The sequence below is a fragment of the Penaeus chinensis genome, chromosome 7, assembly GCF_019202785.1.
Source record: "Penaeus chinensis breed Huanghai No. 1 chromosome 7, ASM1920278v2, whole genome shotgun sequence".
Classification (NCBI taxonomy): Eukaryota; Metazoa; Arthropoda; class Malacostraca; order Decapoda; family Penaeidae; genus Penaeus; species Penaeus chinensis.
In genome coordinates, this window is record NC_061825.1 from 42,895,787 (window position 1) to 42,913,286 (window position 17,500).

General features: G+C 33.6%; 2 protein-coding genes across 3 annotated transcripts in view; one reads left to right on the plus strand and one right to left on the minus strand.

Annotated features, from left to right (window-relative positions):
* The first annotated feature begins 100 nt into the window (after positions 1–100).
* Positions 101–10,133, plus strand: LOC125027053 (FAD synthase-like). 2 transcript variants are annotated; one of them, XM_047615721.1, is made up of 13 exons: positions 101–167; positions 448–758; positions 2,338–2,432; positions 2,760–2,883; positions 3,598–3,710; positions 3,915–4,058; positions 4,298–4,443; positions 6,588–6,676; positions 6,930–7,068; positions 7,426–7,599; positions 7,758–7,879; positions 8,007–8,148; positions 8,411–10,133. In XM_047615721.1, exons 2-13 carry the CDS (start codon positions 527–529, stop codon positions 8,556–8,558), a joined length of 1,668 nt encoding a protein of 555 aa, XP_047471677.1. In that variant the 5' UTR covers positions 101–167; positions 448–526; the 3' UTR covers positions 8,559–10,133. The 2 variants fall into 2 exon arrangements, with proteins under 2 accessions (XP_047471677.1, XP_047471678.1); XM_047615722.1 differs by having other exon boundaries at positions 109–167; positions 557–758.
* A 1,992-nt stretch (positions 10,134–12,125) lies between these two features.
* The window catches only part of LOC125027054 (microtubule-associated serine/threonine-protein kinase 4-like), a 12,166-nt gene continuing 6,791 nt past the window's right edge, over positions 12,126–17,500 (minus strand). The window contains exons 5-9 of the mRNA XM_047615724.1: positions 15,708–15,857; positions 15,312–15,470; positions 14,900–15,046; positions 13,445–14,449; positions 12,126–12,881 (exon numbers count right to left, since the gene is read on the minus strand). Of these exons, the coding sequence (XP_047471680.1) occupies positions 12,702–12,881; positions 13,445–14,449; positions 14,900–15,046; positions 15,312–15,470; positions 15,708–15,857 (1,641 nt within the window). The 3' untranslated portion in view covers positions 12,126–12,701. The remainder of the gene's footprint in view (positions 12,882–13,444; positions 14,450–14,899; positions 15,047–15,311; positions 15,471–15,707; positions 15,858–17,500) is intronic.

Here is a 17,500-nt window from a genome sequence, read left to right on the forward strand (position 1 = left end):
AAATTCAACTAAATAAGTCTTAAATTACTTAACTGTATAACAATGAGACATGAACTAAGAAAAAATAAATATAATTCTTCTCGGTCAGAACTTTGCGTTGACGTTGAATTGGAGTCATTGATGCCCAGCCGACGCTTGCACACACACCTGCTCATCGGCTGATGAGGGTAATTTATCGCCCACACTATCCAGTTTGTTTCGTAAAGTATATTAAATTCTAGAATAGTTCAGTGTCAAGTTATTAAACATGTTTTAAAACTCCCCGGAAAAAGTTATATAACATATTGGACTTTGTTTGCGTTTGTTGAAAGGGATGTCAATACCGTAATTTTGCATGAAACCGTAATTTTACTGTCCATTGACTTGGAGTTCCAAGGGTCATATTGGATATCAATGCAGCATTGCCAGATGTGAGATACAGCTAATCTTAACAACGATTTTCTCCAGAAATAACGCCATGGGGTTGTAGAAGAGCACAGTGGTCCTGGGCAGGGAGCGAGGTGTTGCTTGGGGAAAGGGAATAGATATGAACCTAATCAGTCAGGTGCTGTGGCAGGGAGGACGGCGGGGTGCTGCCATCAAGTCTGTCAACCCGGCCAGGCGATCTGTGACGCCAGCAGTAAATACACTTGGGAGAAGAGGGTGTTGCAGAGCTTCCTCCCCAGGCGTCCTCAGAGGCCTTCATACCGCCTTCGTCAGGATGAGTGAGCAGAACGGCTTCCCGGAGGCGTCCTCTGTCCCTACAGCTGGCATTATCAGTAAGCAGATCGATAGCTTCGTGTTTATCTGTTATTCCACAAATGTTTAGTGAGAAGGGCTATGTAAAAAAAAAAATAAAGTATAGGTAAACTCAGGGCTAAAAGTGTTACAGCTTTTATTTTTGGGGTGTCCATTTTAATCAGCAGGTATTTACATCAAAATTGCTTTTAAATTTAGATCAGTATTGAGTGCCACTAAATCTGTTCATATTAATATCATCATAGCAATTTTTTTGTAAACTAAAGTAAAGCAGTTTTTCATATTAGATTTGGAAACCATATCATTGTATAGACTTTTAATGATAAAATATCAGAGGTTTTATGTGGAGAAAACTATACTCTATATTCAAATTATATCATTCTTTATTTGTTTGGGGGATATGTCCATTTTTATTTTTTGTACTTTCAGCATAGTAATGTGCAATATAATGCAAAGCATGTGTATGTGTGTGAATTTAATACTTGTTAGACCTAGTAAAGTATACTGAGGTTTCAAATTTGAATGGTAACACTTGGCATATTAAAAAATTAGGTTGTGTCCAGGAAGTGCCTAGAGACATGGGCACAGTTTCTTTCAAATTTTTTAATGTTTTGGTATGTATTAAGAAACTAGTGTGATTGATTGACATATATATCAAATTTTGTAGCTTAGATTTAAATATTTTCAATGTCAGTGTATATATGATCCAGATGTATAACACATCAAAAAATATTAGAGTTTTAAGTAATTGAATGGATTTTCTTCGGGTAATGACCTGAAATGTTAAAGTGTGGCATGGTTTAATCTTAGGTTAGACCCACATCTTTCTTTTATTAGCAAGACTAACTCATATGATAAATTTTAGGAAGACAGTGGCTCTCAAAATGAGCATTTTTTTTATCATAGAAATAATTCTGGTTGTTTCTGTGATGCATGCCATATAATCATAAGTTCAGTATAACGGTGTAACAATGGCAATAGAGTGTTGTGGCCTGGGTGCCTCTACCAAGGGCTGGAAAACTTCCATCATGTATATCATGGCATGATCAATCTTCCCAGAACATACTTTTCTCAAACTTCTGATAGTCACAGAGGCAAAACATTTTCCTATCAAATGCTTGACTTTATTTCTTACTGTATGTTATTAGAGAGTCAGCTATCCTATCTATAAGTTTTTCTATTAATATAACTCATCTTGAGTCCCAAAATATATTTTATAAAGTCTAAAACTGTTTGATCATTGACAGAAGATAATTGATAATTTTCAATTCTCATGATTACACCCAGTGTTCATGTAAATTGTCAGATATAACATAAATTAGTTTAGAACATGGTGTGTGTGTGTGTGTGTGTGTGTGTGTGTGTGTGTGTGTGTGTGTGTGTGTGTGTGTGTGTGTGAAGAGAGAGAGAGAGAGAGAGAGAGAGAGAGAGAGAGAGAGAGAGAGAGAGAGAGAGAGAGAGAGAGAGAGAGAGAGAGAGAGAGAGAGAGAGAGAGAGAGAGAGAGAGAGAGAGAGAGAGAATGGAGGTGGGGAGAGAGAGAAAATGTAGGTCAAGTAGTAGAGTATTACTGTATTCATGAGTTTTCTTGACAATTTCAGTAATTGGTGATGAGATCTTGAAAGGCCAAACTCGTGATACAAACACCCACTTTCTATCAAAGAATCTACATAGTTTTGGTGTAAAAGTTCAAAGGGTGAGTTGAGGAGTCATGTCATTTTTTGCCTACAGCTGTGGGAAGAGACTTCTGTATTCTCCATGATTTGTTCATATTTTTTCCTAAGGATAGCTTTGTTATTGAATTATTGAATAATGAATAAATACAGTATGTAAAGGCTACATATCAAACCATTCAGGGTGACTGAACCTCATTTCTGTAATTGTGCATAAGTAGAAACAATCTGTTTAATCATTTTTGTGAGAAATTATCCAGTTTTTGCTCTTCCAGAAAAAAAAAGTTAACCTGTAATACTTTCCAGCAGAGAGAAGAAGTTTCCATTAAAGAATTTCAAATTATTTTTAGGTTTCTGTGATACCAGATGATGTGCCAACCATAGCAAGAGAAGTAGCCAAATTTTCCAAGGCATACACATTTGTCCTAACATCAGGTGGCATTGGTCCCACTCATGATGACCTTACATTTGAGGGTAAGAACTATCTCCTTTTTTTTGCTTCTTCTGTTTTATTATCATGGTTTTCTTAAATTTTTATTAATTTATTTCACTTTCTGTTTTCATGTTATATGTTGGTAAAACACTCTACCGTGTTGATACTATGGTAGAAAAACCCACAACGTAAAACTAGATTTATTGAAAGTCCGACAATAAATCTAGTTTTACATTGTGGGTCTTTCTACCATGTTATATGTTATTCAAGAATTTACATATATATATATGAATATATATATATATATATATATATATATATATATATATACATATATCAATATATATATACATATATATATACATATATATATATACATATATTTATGTTTATTTTATTTTGTTTATATATATGTATGTATGTATGTATTACACACACGCGCACACACACACACATACACACACACATGCACACACACACGCACACACACACACACACACACACACACACACACACACACACACACACACACACACACACACACACACACACACACATACATACACACACACACATATATACATACATACATATATTATATGCATAATATAAATGCTTTCATACAACTGCAACATAAAAAAGAAAATCAGTTATCAATGGTAAAATTTTATTAACCCGTGTACTTACAATCTCTCTTTAAACAGCAATTTCCAGATAACAGAAAATTAAATATTCTCCCCACCATGTATGTACAGGAGTTGCAGCTGCTTTTGAAGAGAAAGTCCACCCACACCCATTGTTAGTCCAGCTCATAAGCGGGTTTTTCAAAACTGAGGATCTCAGCTCTCCAGTTATGAAGATGGCTCATGTAGGGTGAAAGATGGAACTGATAAGTTTTATATTACTTATTCATGTATTATAGAATTGGCTACTGATTTATATGGTTCTTAAAATATGAGTTTGGTTTTGTAGGTAGATAATAAATTTTTAAATGGCCCTCCTTTTATTGAATCATTATCTTCATATGATTATGTATGAAAAAATTAAATTGTGTTCTTTTATTAACCAACAGATTCCAGAGAGTGCAGAGCTTCACTTTGGAGAGGATAAATCAAAGGGTGTTAAATCACGTTACCCAATAATTTCAGTGAAGAACGTGACAATATTTCCTGGAGTTCCACATCTGCTTGAGAGAGCCTTTGCATTACTTGGAGAGGTAATATTTTATGACACCTTATTTCTGGTTAAACTTTTCATTTAGTTTGTTTCAAAACAAAGTTTAATTTCAGCAGTGCATATTATTTGTATAACATTATATATATATATATATATATATATATATATATATATATATATCAATAAAATATATAGTTACAATATACTGGGTGGTACATTGGTTTGTAGCCGGCTTCTTTCAGTTGTCAAAATTTGGTTAAGTTTCATTTTTACTTGCAGAAACTATTCCACAGGCCTGGCATGGGTTTTAAAGTCCATCGTGTGTTCCTTACTGCTGATGAAGTCAGCATTGCAACATATTTAAATGACACTGTTGCCAAATATCCATCTGTGTCTTTTGGCTCATATCCCAAGTTATTTCATAGGTTAGTATGGATGTTTGGTTCTTATATTTCTTTGATGCTCTAGATCAGCCACATTTACAGTATCAAAGTGAAAAAAAAAAAAAAATCCTATATGATTGATATTGTATAAAGCACCAGTTTAAGACAAAATATTTTGTTTTTGTTTTTTTATCTAACTTTTTCAGCATGTTCTCAATTAAGTATTTATATTATAGAGAACACACATCCTTACACACAGTGTTTAGCTGCCATATTTTGGTAATTCAGTATTTCAGGACATTTGCTACTAGTAGTATAATATAAAACTAAAATAAGCTTAACAGCTGTCATGTTTTACTGTGACAAAGAAAAGACAAGCAAACACAGATATACACAAAGGTACACAGGCTTTTGATAGTGAACTTTAAAACTAAGTAACATGCCAGCTTAGACATTGTATAAAGAATTGAGATATTAGTTTGTTCTGAGAACAGGTTTGAAGAAAAGAAAGTCAGTATTTTTTTTTTATTACTCCCAGGCTGGACTCTGAAGAAAAATATTGTCAGGAATATAGTATGAACAGGTGGGATTACTTACAGCCAATACTTTTTGTTTGCACACTTGGCTGAGGATGGGTTACCACACAGATTACTATGAAAGTAACTATATTTCATGTCTTGTAACACATTTGATTGAACTTCTTACTGAAAAGCACCACCTTTGCATTATAACCCAAGGGTTGATGACTTAGAGCAAATAGAGCTTGGAAATATTCTGTCATATGATTCTTGCATATTTAGTATCAATATCTCCCTGCCCCTTACACAAATGGTGGTCTTTACCTTCACACAACTATTCAACACTTTCTTTCTTAATACACTATTAGATCACTCAAACTTGACCTTGGTGGTATGAAGGAGCCTAGCAAAAGCTTATGATTTATAGATGATAGTACTCCAAATAGAAGTTTATCAAAGTTTACTAGCTTTTTTCATTCTTACCTAACCAAAGTACACCATTTATCCTGCTTGTCCACTCTGCTTTAATTTACCTGATTCTGCATCTGGGTGTCTGAATTATAATTTCTTATTTTACACAAAACCAGAAATAACAAAACATTTCCGACATAACTGGCAGTGAGTTGACTATCATAGTGTCTTTCTCATATAAGATGCTTGTGAGGGATATTGCTCTAATGTCGTGTTCAGAAGTTACTAGTAGGCAAATGATTTCTTTGTTTAGCAACAGATGGACAGTCTTGCTGCAAGTGCAATGTCATCAGTGGAAATTTTATTCTTTGACTAGGAGAAAAATGTGAGGAAGAGAATGCACAAAAAATAGTGTAAGGTGCAATTTTTAAATCTCAGTTAACATCTCTCTTTTAGAAGGCATTCAAACCCTGCAATATCAAAATATATGAAGCAGTTCTCCAAAGAATTATAGAGTTTTCTTTTAAAGAATCTACATTTTCATTCAGTCATATAACTAAGTCTTCAATTGTGACAGTTAAAATGCAATATTTTAAGATTAAAAACCTGTTTGTTAATGGGTTTTTTTTTGTGTTACAGTGTTACTGTGCTGTTCAATTTTAAGCTGTCAATTTTTTCATTCTTTGTTTCTGTCTTTTTCTTCTTTTTCTTCTTCTTCCTCCTCTTCTTCATCTTCTTCTTATTGTTTTTTTTTTCTTTTTCCTTTCTTTTTTCTTTTTCTTTCCTTTTTTCTTTTTCTTTCGTTTTTTCTTTTTCTTTCCTTTTTTCTTTTCTTTTTCATTTTTTGTTTTTGGTTCAGGATTGTCTGACCTAGTTGTCCACACAGTTTCAAACTACAATATTCTCTTTGCTTGATGTTTTAACCTCCCACACTCTTGATCACTTTTAAGGCATGAAGCACAAAGGCATATTAAATTTGTGGATTAGATAATGTTTTCCTTCATGGCTTGATAATGGATTGTAATGTATTAACTTATCATCATGTGTAGTTATGTTCAAAAGCATTGATAATAATCTGAAAACACCTGAAAGTAATGGTGTAAGTTCCTGATTTCATTCCAGCATTTATTGTAAAAAATAATTGTATTAAGAAACTGGATATTTATTATTGGTTATAAATTTAAGATTTAAGAGAAAAATTGATGGACAGCTTCAGTAATCTCATTTACTAATCTTACTTATTTTTTCTTATAACAGTTATTACAAAACTAAGATTACTATGGAGTCACTGGATGAGGAAATATTACAGGAGGCTGAACAGTATTTCAAAAGCCAACTTGAAGAAGGTAATTTTTTAAAATATTCTTGAAATATTTAGAAAGAAGAAGGTTAGCTATTGGAAATTTGTTGCTAAGATTATAAAAGTAAATATATGTGCATTTACCCATATATATATATATATATATATATATATATATATATATATATATATATATCCATGTTCTCTTTTTACATATTTCATTTCACCCTTTTTTAAATGTTTAGCAGGATAGCATATTTTAGGTCATCACAATGTTTACCAAACTGTTTCTTCACTAGGAACAGTGATTGACTACAAGGAAGACACTGTCACTTCACCATGGGACTACATTGATCATCTTTCTGCTTTAAATCCTTCTCTGGAAGCTCCACTTCAAGAAGCACTGGATATCTTAAACCAATGTTTTGACAGATACAGGTACTGGAAATCTTGTAAAAGGCATAGTATATTTTGTAGAATGATTAGTAAGATGATTAATTACACATTCCTGGGTTGAATATGATGCACACACTGCACAGATACTGGTTATACAGGTTAATCCTCACTTGTCCAACAAGCATAGGACCACACAGGAGGGTAAGAGAGGCAGATATGCATATATTGTATCATATTACTGATTACTGGGCTTCTTCATGATGAAGTGTTAGTCCAGTTTTGCAGGGTATTAACTGCCTGAATCAAATCACTCTCCTGAATCATTAAAAGCTCCTAAACTAGTGAGGTTCAAACAACACTTTTTCACAGTTAAAGTTATCATTCCCTTAATTCTTCCAGCCCTGAGGAAATCTGCATATGTTATAATGGTGGGAAAGATTGTCTGGTTGTACTACACTTGGCATATGCTATAATGCAGAAGAAACATCCCAAGAACAAGCTTCAAGCTATTTATATAACTGAACCGAAAGCTTTTCCACAAGTCACAGAATTTGTACAACATTCTGTAAATAGGTATGTTATCCGAGTTGAAGATGATTATAAGAACAGGTCTATTATACATATATTTTTGTATTTCCTTTCTTCTTTAGAAATTCTGCATTCTTTCTTTTCTCTTTTGACTATGAATAATTTTTGCTTGCTCAATTGATATATTGGTATTTCTTCACCAGGTATGACTTGGATTGTGATATTATACCAGGGCCCATGAAGGCAGCTTTAGCAAAGGTTCTGGAAAATAGACCAAAGATCAAAGCGATGATTATGGGCACTCGTCGTAGTGATCCATACTCTGGTGAGTTGTCCTCTTTCTATTCTGTTTCAGATTGTTGTTTTAAGTTTATTTTCTGTATTATTTGATTAGTGTTGCTGTAAAAATAATTGACACTTTTTTCCAGTATTCACACACCTCTCTTTTCCAGATGAGTTGGACTTTTTCTCTCCAACGGATAATGATTGGCCAGCTATGATGCGAGTTAATCCTGTTCTCAATTGGAAATATAGTAATGTATGGGATTTAATTCGAGGCCTTTATCTTCCTTATTGTCCTTTGTATGACAGAGGGTAAGAACCAAGTGAAAATATTTTGTAGTAAAATGTGAACAGTGTGTTATAATCTGTACAGTAATACAAGTCTTGGCCTAAATTTAGGTGATTGAGGAATTGTGAAAATAGTTATATGTTATACTTTAGTATGTGTTGATATAATTAGTTAGGAATGGATTCATTGTTTTTGATTTTCATAGTTAAGGATTATTGGAATAATGAGTGGTATATAATTTTTTGATTTGCTGTCAGTAATTTTTGTTCTGTTATTACCCACCAGGTATACATCTCTAGGAAGCCAAGACAACACTTTACCCAATCCTCTATTGGAGGCGAGAGATCGCATTGGTCAGGTTGTCTACCTTCCTGCATACACTCTGAAAGAAGAGGACATGGAACGTAAAGGTCGCATCTCCAGTAAACACTGAAAAAGTTTGCATGAGGATATTTGTATTTTCACATGAAATTTTTATCTATGACTGTTACTTGAGGTTAAATTTCTCTATAAACATTTATACTGTTTCAAATTTATATGGATTTAGAGTGGACGTGGCTTCTTTTTTCCTCTTGTTATTATTATTATTATTATTATTATTATTATCATTATTTATGTATTTTTTAATCTCCTTTCATTTTTCCCACTTTTTATTATGATATATTCCATTTTCTATTTCAAGGCTACCTATCAGGCACACTGATAAAAGATAGTTGCTTTGTACCTGAAACCTAGAAATCATCCAGTAAAATGGCACGTATATTTTAAAGATATGAAAAACCCATTTTATTCATAGAAATGTGACAACCCCTTCTGTCTCTTCCAAACCAATTGTCTGAATTCAGTTGATGGCTGTTTATAGTATAGGAATTTCATAAAGGAAGTAAATCAGTCATGTAAAAATTAAAAAGAACATTACCTCTATGAGATTACAAATATAAATTAATCCTCGTCATGGAACCTGTAAAAGATTACAGATATAGATTAAGGCTCCAATTTGTGTTTTAATTTTACAGTCTTACTCAGTCTGAAAAAGTTACCATAGCATATATATTATATATGGTCATTGTTGATGTTATTTTGAATAAGAAATATATCTTTGAATTTTACAGTAGTAAAGACTTATTTAATTACCATTTCTTAATGCAAGATTTGATTATGTTCCACTTAGTCTATATGGTTCATAGCTTTCAACATTTACAAATTTATTGTGACATCTTATGAAATGTCTTCAAATTTTATAAATATTGTGACATCTTATAAAATGTCTCAAATTTTATAAATATTGTGACATCTTATAAAATGTCTCAAATTTTATAATTGTAGTGTCATTTAATTAGCATTTCTTAATTCTTTCCCTTGACATTAGTCATTTTATGATAGTTTTATGCCAAGTTGAATATCAGATGAAAATAGACACTTTTGACATGTAATAATTAGTTACATGTAAAGTCAGTAGCTACCTCTAGATTTTGATTGAGCTATGAGATTTTATCATCATTTTCCTTTAATTTACCCCCTGCTATTAATTTCTCACATCCAAATATGTTATTAAGTAGAGATTATATATGAATTGAATTTGTCATAGCAACATATTTTTGTAACAAATAATCTTATCAATGTTATTTTTTACATGCAGAAATATTTTTATATTATTTAAGAAAAGGGAGTTGCAAAATTATTTCCCACTGTACTTATGTTGCGTTTAAGTAAACTCAGGAGAAGTAGTGTGGTATCTAAGGGCTCTTGTTTATGTTACCTCACTGTGTGCACAAGGTAATTCTTTGGGTGTGTTACTGGTGTATATATTGCAGAGCTACAGTATTGGTTATTCTGAAATTTATTGTATCATTCAGATGTATCTTTTTCACAAACAGTGCGTGAATAAATACATTATATTTCTGTAATTGTTAATGAGCTCTGGAGTATCAGTATGTACAACTGATTAATATTCCATGTTTGTAAGTAGGGTTTATATTTCAGATTTCTAGAATAAACAAGGCATGTCCTTTGAGATTACATAACCCATCTACTTACACAAGACTCTTGTATTAATTGGTGTCTTAAAATTTGGCTAGTGGCCAGTTAAGCAGTTTTATTGGTGTGCATTGGCAGTTTCCCCTGTTTACACCTAGTTTACTCATTACATCAAGCACAATGTTAGGCACCTAATAGCTTGTAGCAGTTTTATAAAGAAAAGTTTAAAATTATAAAAAAAGGTTTCCCTTCACTAAGTACCTGTATCCAATAAGTACACTAAACAAATGATGTGCTGCTTTCAGAGAAAGACAATTACTCTCTGATGAGCTGGTGGTATGTCATATGGTGCCATCCATGAGTTGGTCCACCACAGCCATTGCATGAATTCTTGCCATCCATGACCTAAGGGTTAAAACTTTTGTTTGTTTTTTGTTTTATTTTGTTTTTTTTACAGGAAAACATCTTGATAATGAAAGATTGACTTTAAAAAAAAAAAAAAGTTTAGTATTTTATTATTATCGTAATATAAAGATGCAAAAAATGTCAAGTAAATTGCAAATGTGTGGTTACCTGTTGTAGTAATTTCAAAATCATTTTGTACTGAACTTAATTTACAATCAATTTCCATTTTTTGTAAGTACCAGCTCTGTAAAAAGTGCCTTAAAACCTTCTGTAGATTACATGTTCTAGCATGTGTTTCCCTATGAGAAATGATGCTAGTATAGTCTTTGTTGGAAGTGATGCTATTACAAGCAATAACCTACTTGCACAAGTGATGTAGGAATATACTGACAATGTAAACGGATGGCACTTCGTAATGTCTGTGTAGTTTACTTCAGAATTATACATGTAGCACTGGGATGATTTAACCAAATCAAAATATTTCTTTAATTCTATAGCATATATCCCATAATTGCAAAGTTTAAAATGAATATAAAACAAGTTGATTTGGTTAAGATTTGTAACATTTAAGTTTTCATTTAAACAATGTTCGTACCAGACAAGTTTTTTATATAAATGTTCTGAGATATTTTGTTCAATATAGACTTTCTGGAGATACTGTAGCAGATATTTTAAAGTTCAGTCTAATTTCTGCATTCCTAAAGTTGTTTCATTAACTCAATCACCACAGATTTATGTTCTCGCCCCTGTAGTTTTTTGTGAATTTTGTTACGTACAGATGGCTCCATATGTGCTCCTCTGGCAAGGAGTCTATCAGTAGGCCCTAGTGACCGATCCTGATTTTCCTATTCCTTGAATTGGCGGGAAAATTAGTTTTTCTTTTTAATACATTTAATATTGATACTGTTGGTATTGTTATTGATGTTATGATTTTTGAATTATTAAAATCTTGGTAACATTTAAGACAATGAAACAAGACAAAAAACCCTTTCCAAAAGTCAAGAAAAAAGGTAAACAGGTGAGATAGGTAGGACTAGTAATTGACTCTGTGTAAATACAATAAATAAACTTATATTATAGTGAGCATGGCATGTATTCTTGCCGTCCGTGCCTTTTGGGTTAAGACGAGTAAATAAGATTTGGGTAGTTTCCCATAACCAGATACATTAAACATAACAACTGCACCTTTTTTCAAGAATGAATCAGTCTGAACTATACATTTGATATAATACTAATCTGTCTTTAGCTCCAGGGGTTATGAATATTGTCAACATGTAAAGAATTAAACTACTTGATGTGGTACTGATGTGTAAGCAGTTAACCTGCTCCAGTCTCGATCCTACTGTCATGCAAATATGAGTTAAGCATATCATCCCTGCAAATATTCAATTTTGAATTTACCTTCTTTACCACTTGAATAATAATTGATTCATAAGTTAACTCTAGTCAGTGCCCCTATTAATAATAATGTATCATGCTTATTTAGTGTTACTGATCTCACAATATTAGTATCATGATCAGTAGCCTCACTCGTCAACCTGAGAATGACATATAACCCAGGTGCTTTGATTTCTTGCTCTCCTATACTGAAAAATTTGATGGGTAAATGAAATACACATTCTCAACTTCATATATTAACTTTATTGGTGGTCTGAGTGAAGTATATTTTATATTTAGGGGTTATTTTTTTAAACAGATTTTGAAAATATATTTAGAAATTCTCACCTTGCACAAATTACAAGTAATATCTCTCAAAAAAGAAATTATAAATATATAATTTGTCTGAATTCCTAAGTAAAATAGACTAGTTATCTTTTTTGGAAGTAAACCACTGGCTATACCTAGACATCTAGGAAACCAGCAATTAGCAATAGAAATTTGCTGATAAAAATGTAAACAATAAATTAAGTCTACTTATTTTGCAACAGTAAGAGACTGTGTGTGTGTGTATGTGTGTATATATATAAAATTAAAAACATCAATATACTAAACCTACATCATTTTATTTCAATAAAAATAATACCTATATAGTAAGAAAAATAATAATAATAAAACACAAATACTATCACATTTCGACTAGATGAACCAAGTTCCTGTCATGCCAGAATAATTATTATTATTATTATTTTTTTTTAATTTTATGCTTGAAAAATCAGGAACATTTCACTATCATCAACATGAAAGTGGCCATATTTCATACAGGATGATCAAGTTCATCATGATGAAAACAATAACACAATTTTAGGTGCCAGACTATAGTTGCAACTGAAGAAAACAGGTGGTCTCCTAGTATCTTCTCTGCTAATGCTCTCTGGTCTTCCCAGCCATCCCAAGAGTTTGTCTTGGCCAAACTTATCACTGCTGCTGCTTGCTCCTGAAAAAAATCTAATTATGAACAGGGGGTGAAAAGAGAAGACAGTAAATGTTTTATTTTCAAAAGAAGAAGAAGATGAAGATGAAGATGAAGATGAAGAAGAAGAAGATGAAGAAGAAGAAGAAGAAGAAGAAGAAGAAGAAGAAGAAGAAGAAGAAGAAGAAGAAGAAGAAGAAGAAGAAGAAGAAGAAGAAGAAGAAGAAGAAGAAGAAGAAGAAGAAGAAGAAGAAGAAGAAGAAGAAGAAGAAGAAGAAGAAGAAGAAGAAGAAGAAGAAGAAGAAGAAGAAGAAGAAGAAGAAGAAGAAGAAGAAGAAGAAGAAGAAGAAGAAGAAGAAGAAGAAGAAGAAGAAGAAGAAGAAGAAGAAGAAGAAGAAGAAGAAGAAGAAGAAGAAGAAGAAGAAGAAGAAGAAGAAGAAGAAGAAGAAGAAGAAGAAGAAGAAGAAGAAGAAGAAATTGATTTAACAAAGCTGAAAATAAACTGTTTTACTGGGAAGCACACAGATACATTTTGAAAAGATGTTTTTCATGTTTTTATGTTTAAATATTAGTTAAATATTACCTACCTTTCCCACTTTACTTATAAGTGCATCTTCCAGTATACCAATTCTTGATTCCAGTCCATCCTTTGGCATTAAAATCTGTGTATCTTGTTCACATGTTTCACCAAGGTTTTCTACACCATCATCACTTAGTGTTGTGTCCAGGATGTTTACAAAGTCATTAACTTCCTGGAACTTTAAGGATACTGGTACATCTTGCATTAATGGGTTACCTAAACACACTTCAGAAACTGCATCACCCTTTATACAACAATCTATACTAGCTTTTGCTTTTACTTGTTTTTTTGTTACATATTCACAATTTAAAATACTCTCTGTGCTTCTACTACTGTTGGTCTTCATTTCTTCACAATCAAAATCTAAGTCTATTTCCTGAAGTCTTCTTTGTCTTCTCCTCTCCCTGGCAGAGAAGGCGGATGAAGTTGATGGACTGCATTCATCTGTGGCAACAGAGGAAGATATATCACGCTGAAAAAAACAATCTCTAGAAACAACCAATGTATCCTGATTTGTACTTGAATCTGGAATAACTGAGTTCTTATTGTGATGCCGACGTCTGCGTGATTTTGAACCCTGGCCTGCAGATGGCATTTCTTTATTTCCTTGTCTTTTGCACTGGCACTCCTTGACCCCACTAGGCTTAGATTCAACTTTTGATCTGCTTTCCAACTTCATTTTATCACCAGAGATCTGCAAAGACTCAAATTCAGGAAATATTTCACAACATCTTCTGGCACCAGGGTTGGGTCTGATCATTTCTTCCTTCATTTTATCTTCATTATCTTTTTTAGGATTTATCTGCAGATTACAATCCTCCTTTATAACCTTTTGAATTTCACCAGACTGTGCAGGCTGCTTAGTGTCCTTTAGAAAGGCTGAAATATGGCCCTTCACAAATGGTCTGTGAAGGATTTGGGATGTACTGGGTCTTAGGTCTGATGTGCGATTAAGCATGTCAGAAATCAGGCACTGCAGATCTTCACTATATACTTTGGATATGCCTCCAATCTGCGGAAAATAATAAAACTTTTTCAACAGAGGAATGTAAACTGATTTACTGTTTGGGAGTAGTCCCATACTCGCGTAGGGCTGTTGCAATATGGAAATAACATTGGCAAGTGTTAATAAAACATTCATGAATTCTGTTAGTCCGAAAAACTATCTAATAATATAAAATACACTTCTTTAAATATATACATATATTTTTATTCTTGCTTATAAAACAAAAATTATTTTTTCTCTAATGACTACGTTCTTATTGTTGCTAACTGGAAAGTACGATTGGTGACAGAAATGCATAAGATAATTAAGGCGCATACAAGCACAGATTTTTTATTATATTCTTATCAATGACCAAGTTTCAAAGATATGTTGTGTGACATCTGTATCACAGAACCCATGCCATTTGTAGAATTCCAAGTCCAACTTAGAATCTGCATGACAAACTATACTACTCACCTTGCCATGTGATATTTTATAGATAAGACCCGACATGTCTCTTGCATGGAATGCATGTTTTAATGTCACAAGCTCATACAGACAACATCCTAAAGCCCATATATCTGATTTATAGTTGTATGGAAGACCAGCAAATAGTTCAGGACTCTATGGAATAATGAGAAAAAGGCATATAATTAAGTAAATTAGTGCTTATAATAAAGAATTGTTCTCACTTTTGTTATGAGAATTCTTTTGTAGCTACTTAGGATTTAAAAAAAATATATATTTCAGAAAAATGTGCCATCAGAACATCCAGAAGTAAAAAGATAACATGTTCATGTCTATACGTCAAACCTATGACATTTGTATAATAAGGTTTATTGTGAAGTAAAATAAGGAAAGATCTCCCTTCTATTTTTCATACACCCACCATGTAATATGGAGTGCCAATCATAGTAGTCGCCATATCAATGGAAGACCCCAAGATTCGAGCAATACCAAAATCACCAAGTTTTATAAGACCTGAACGTGTAAGGAAGATGTTTTGAGTCTTCAGGTCCCTGTGTAAAATATTGTGACCATGGAGGTACTGGAAATGGAAAATAAAAATGCTGTTTAATATTCAACACAAAAATTTCCTTGCAACTTCCTGAAATATATTCATGTTATGCTGCTTCATCTCATACCAGTACTAGTATTTGCCAGATGACCTTTTTTACAGTTTCTATATTTTACAATATCTTGAGTCACAGAACTCGTTGAAGAGACAACAATATTTTTCTGCATAATTTTTTTTTCTAATGCAGATCATGGCCTTAATACCTACCTGCAATGCCATTGTTATCTGTATGAACCAACGGATAACACGTTGCTCAGAAAACAGCTTGCCTTGTTGCTGTTTTATGCCAGTAAAAAGATCTCCTCCTTCACAGTATCCCATCAATAGATGCAATTGGTAATTGAGCTCAAATGAACCCTAGAAATATAAGTATTATATTACAATTTTGGTGAAAAAATCAATAGCAAAATTATTCAATGCTAGATGGTTTTCTGAAAAAATGGGCTATTAAGTCATTAATCAATGTTAACAACAATACTTCTTTAAATGACTACTAACACTTAAAAGTGTTAATAATATAATGGTGATATAATGGGCGGGTGCTTCAACCTTAGTGTGGTTAGCCTATGTTAAATATTAGCCTTCTCAGTTACAACTGCCATCTTTGATTATCCTGATGCAAAAAATAAGTGCAGCTATGCCTAAGCCTCTTCTACCAGCACATAGCCACAATGGAAATTGGGTACCCTGTGGTCATAGGCTTAACTGTAGAGGATCCCAGAGTGGCATAATGCCCTAGAAGTGGGGAGCATACGGACGTGAAATGGCTTTATGCCATCTTTTGACCCTAATCCCCCGGCTTTGGTGAAACAATCCTTGCTACTCTGCCTCTCCCAAGGACCTACCTGTAGGAACCTAACTAAAGAGAGAAGCTGAGGGAAGGGCAAACTCCCTGCACTCTAAGCAAGCAAGGCAGGCTATGGGTTGAATAGCAACCCAGTGAGCACCAACCTAGCATGAAGAATGCATGGCAAAATCTATGAGAAGTTTTCATGCGAACACTGAGCCCTGTAATTTACTGCTACCTTTATTTGGGGCTCTGACAAAGAGGGTGGCATTCACCAAAGTGACTGCCTGAGGTATAACCTCAGACAGGCTCTCCAGGTGGGGGCATTCACTCTTTGTCAACTGAAGGAAATTAATGTTTAAGGGTAGAGGGGGTTACCCTTTCAGAGGTGATAATACCTGTCATAATTACTGACGGTGGTTTCACCTATTACTACTACTAGTAAAGCCAAACAATGGTTGCCATCCCTAGAGGGTAGCCAAAGCTACTGCTACCAGACTTCAGCCTTCACTAGTAGAGGCAGCTCCAGTTAACAAACAAATAAGTCTTGGGACTGAAGTACTCATTTGACTTCATGTCTTTCACTACAGTGAGCATTTCCATCAATTTATGTATACTTGACAAAAGAGTTGTTTTACACCAAATTCAGTGGGATATCTGCATACTTCTGGGTGTCTTCAATGAAGAATCAAGCTGTGATCAAGCTGGCCAAGAGATGTCTCCAGTCCCCTTGGTCAGTAGTGAAAACAATCTTCTCCCGGACTTTGCAGGATACTAGAGATTAAGGATCTTTTTGTACCTTGGTACAGCAAGGAGAGTAACCACATCCTTGTCAACACCAAGTGGAGGATCCTTCAAAACTGATGGATTTGCCTTAATGCAGAGTTCTTTTGTACCAATTAGATTGATTACACCCACCCTTTAGGTCCACTTCACCCCCCATCATCCATCCAGAGCTTAGAGGTTTGCTGACACTATCTTTGATATTTTCACAGCACTCAACAACCTTGACAAACCCTGCAGTGCTACAGGACACCTTCAAAAGTGAATTGCTTGACACAGCTTAGAAGTCCATTAATGAACATGGAATAACTATCCTGCATGAGACCCCACAGACAGTGGATGCATTCCACACATTAGGCTGGTGATTGGGAGTTGCATCAATTGCTGGTGTCTATGACTTGGACACTGGTGAGGAGATACAAGGAACAGC

Excerpts from the sequence above, each read along its gene's own strand:
- LOC125027053 (XM_047615721.1), top strand. The coding sequence starts at position 527 with ATGAACCTAATCAGTCAGGTGCTGTGGCAGGGAGGACGGCGGGGTGCT. Across the intron at positions 6,677-6,929 it reads CAAAAGCCAACTTGAAGAAG|GAACAGTGATTGACTACAAG; the intron begins GTAATTTTTTAA and ends TTTCTTCACTAG. Across the intron at positions 7,069-7,425 it reads CAATGTTTTGACAGATACAG|CCCTGAGGAAATCTGCATAT; the intron begins GTACTGGAAATC and ends TAATTCTTCCAG.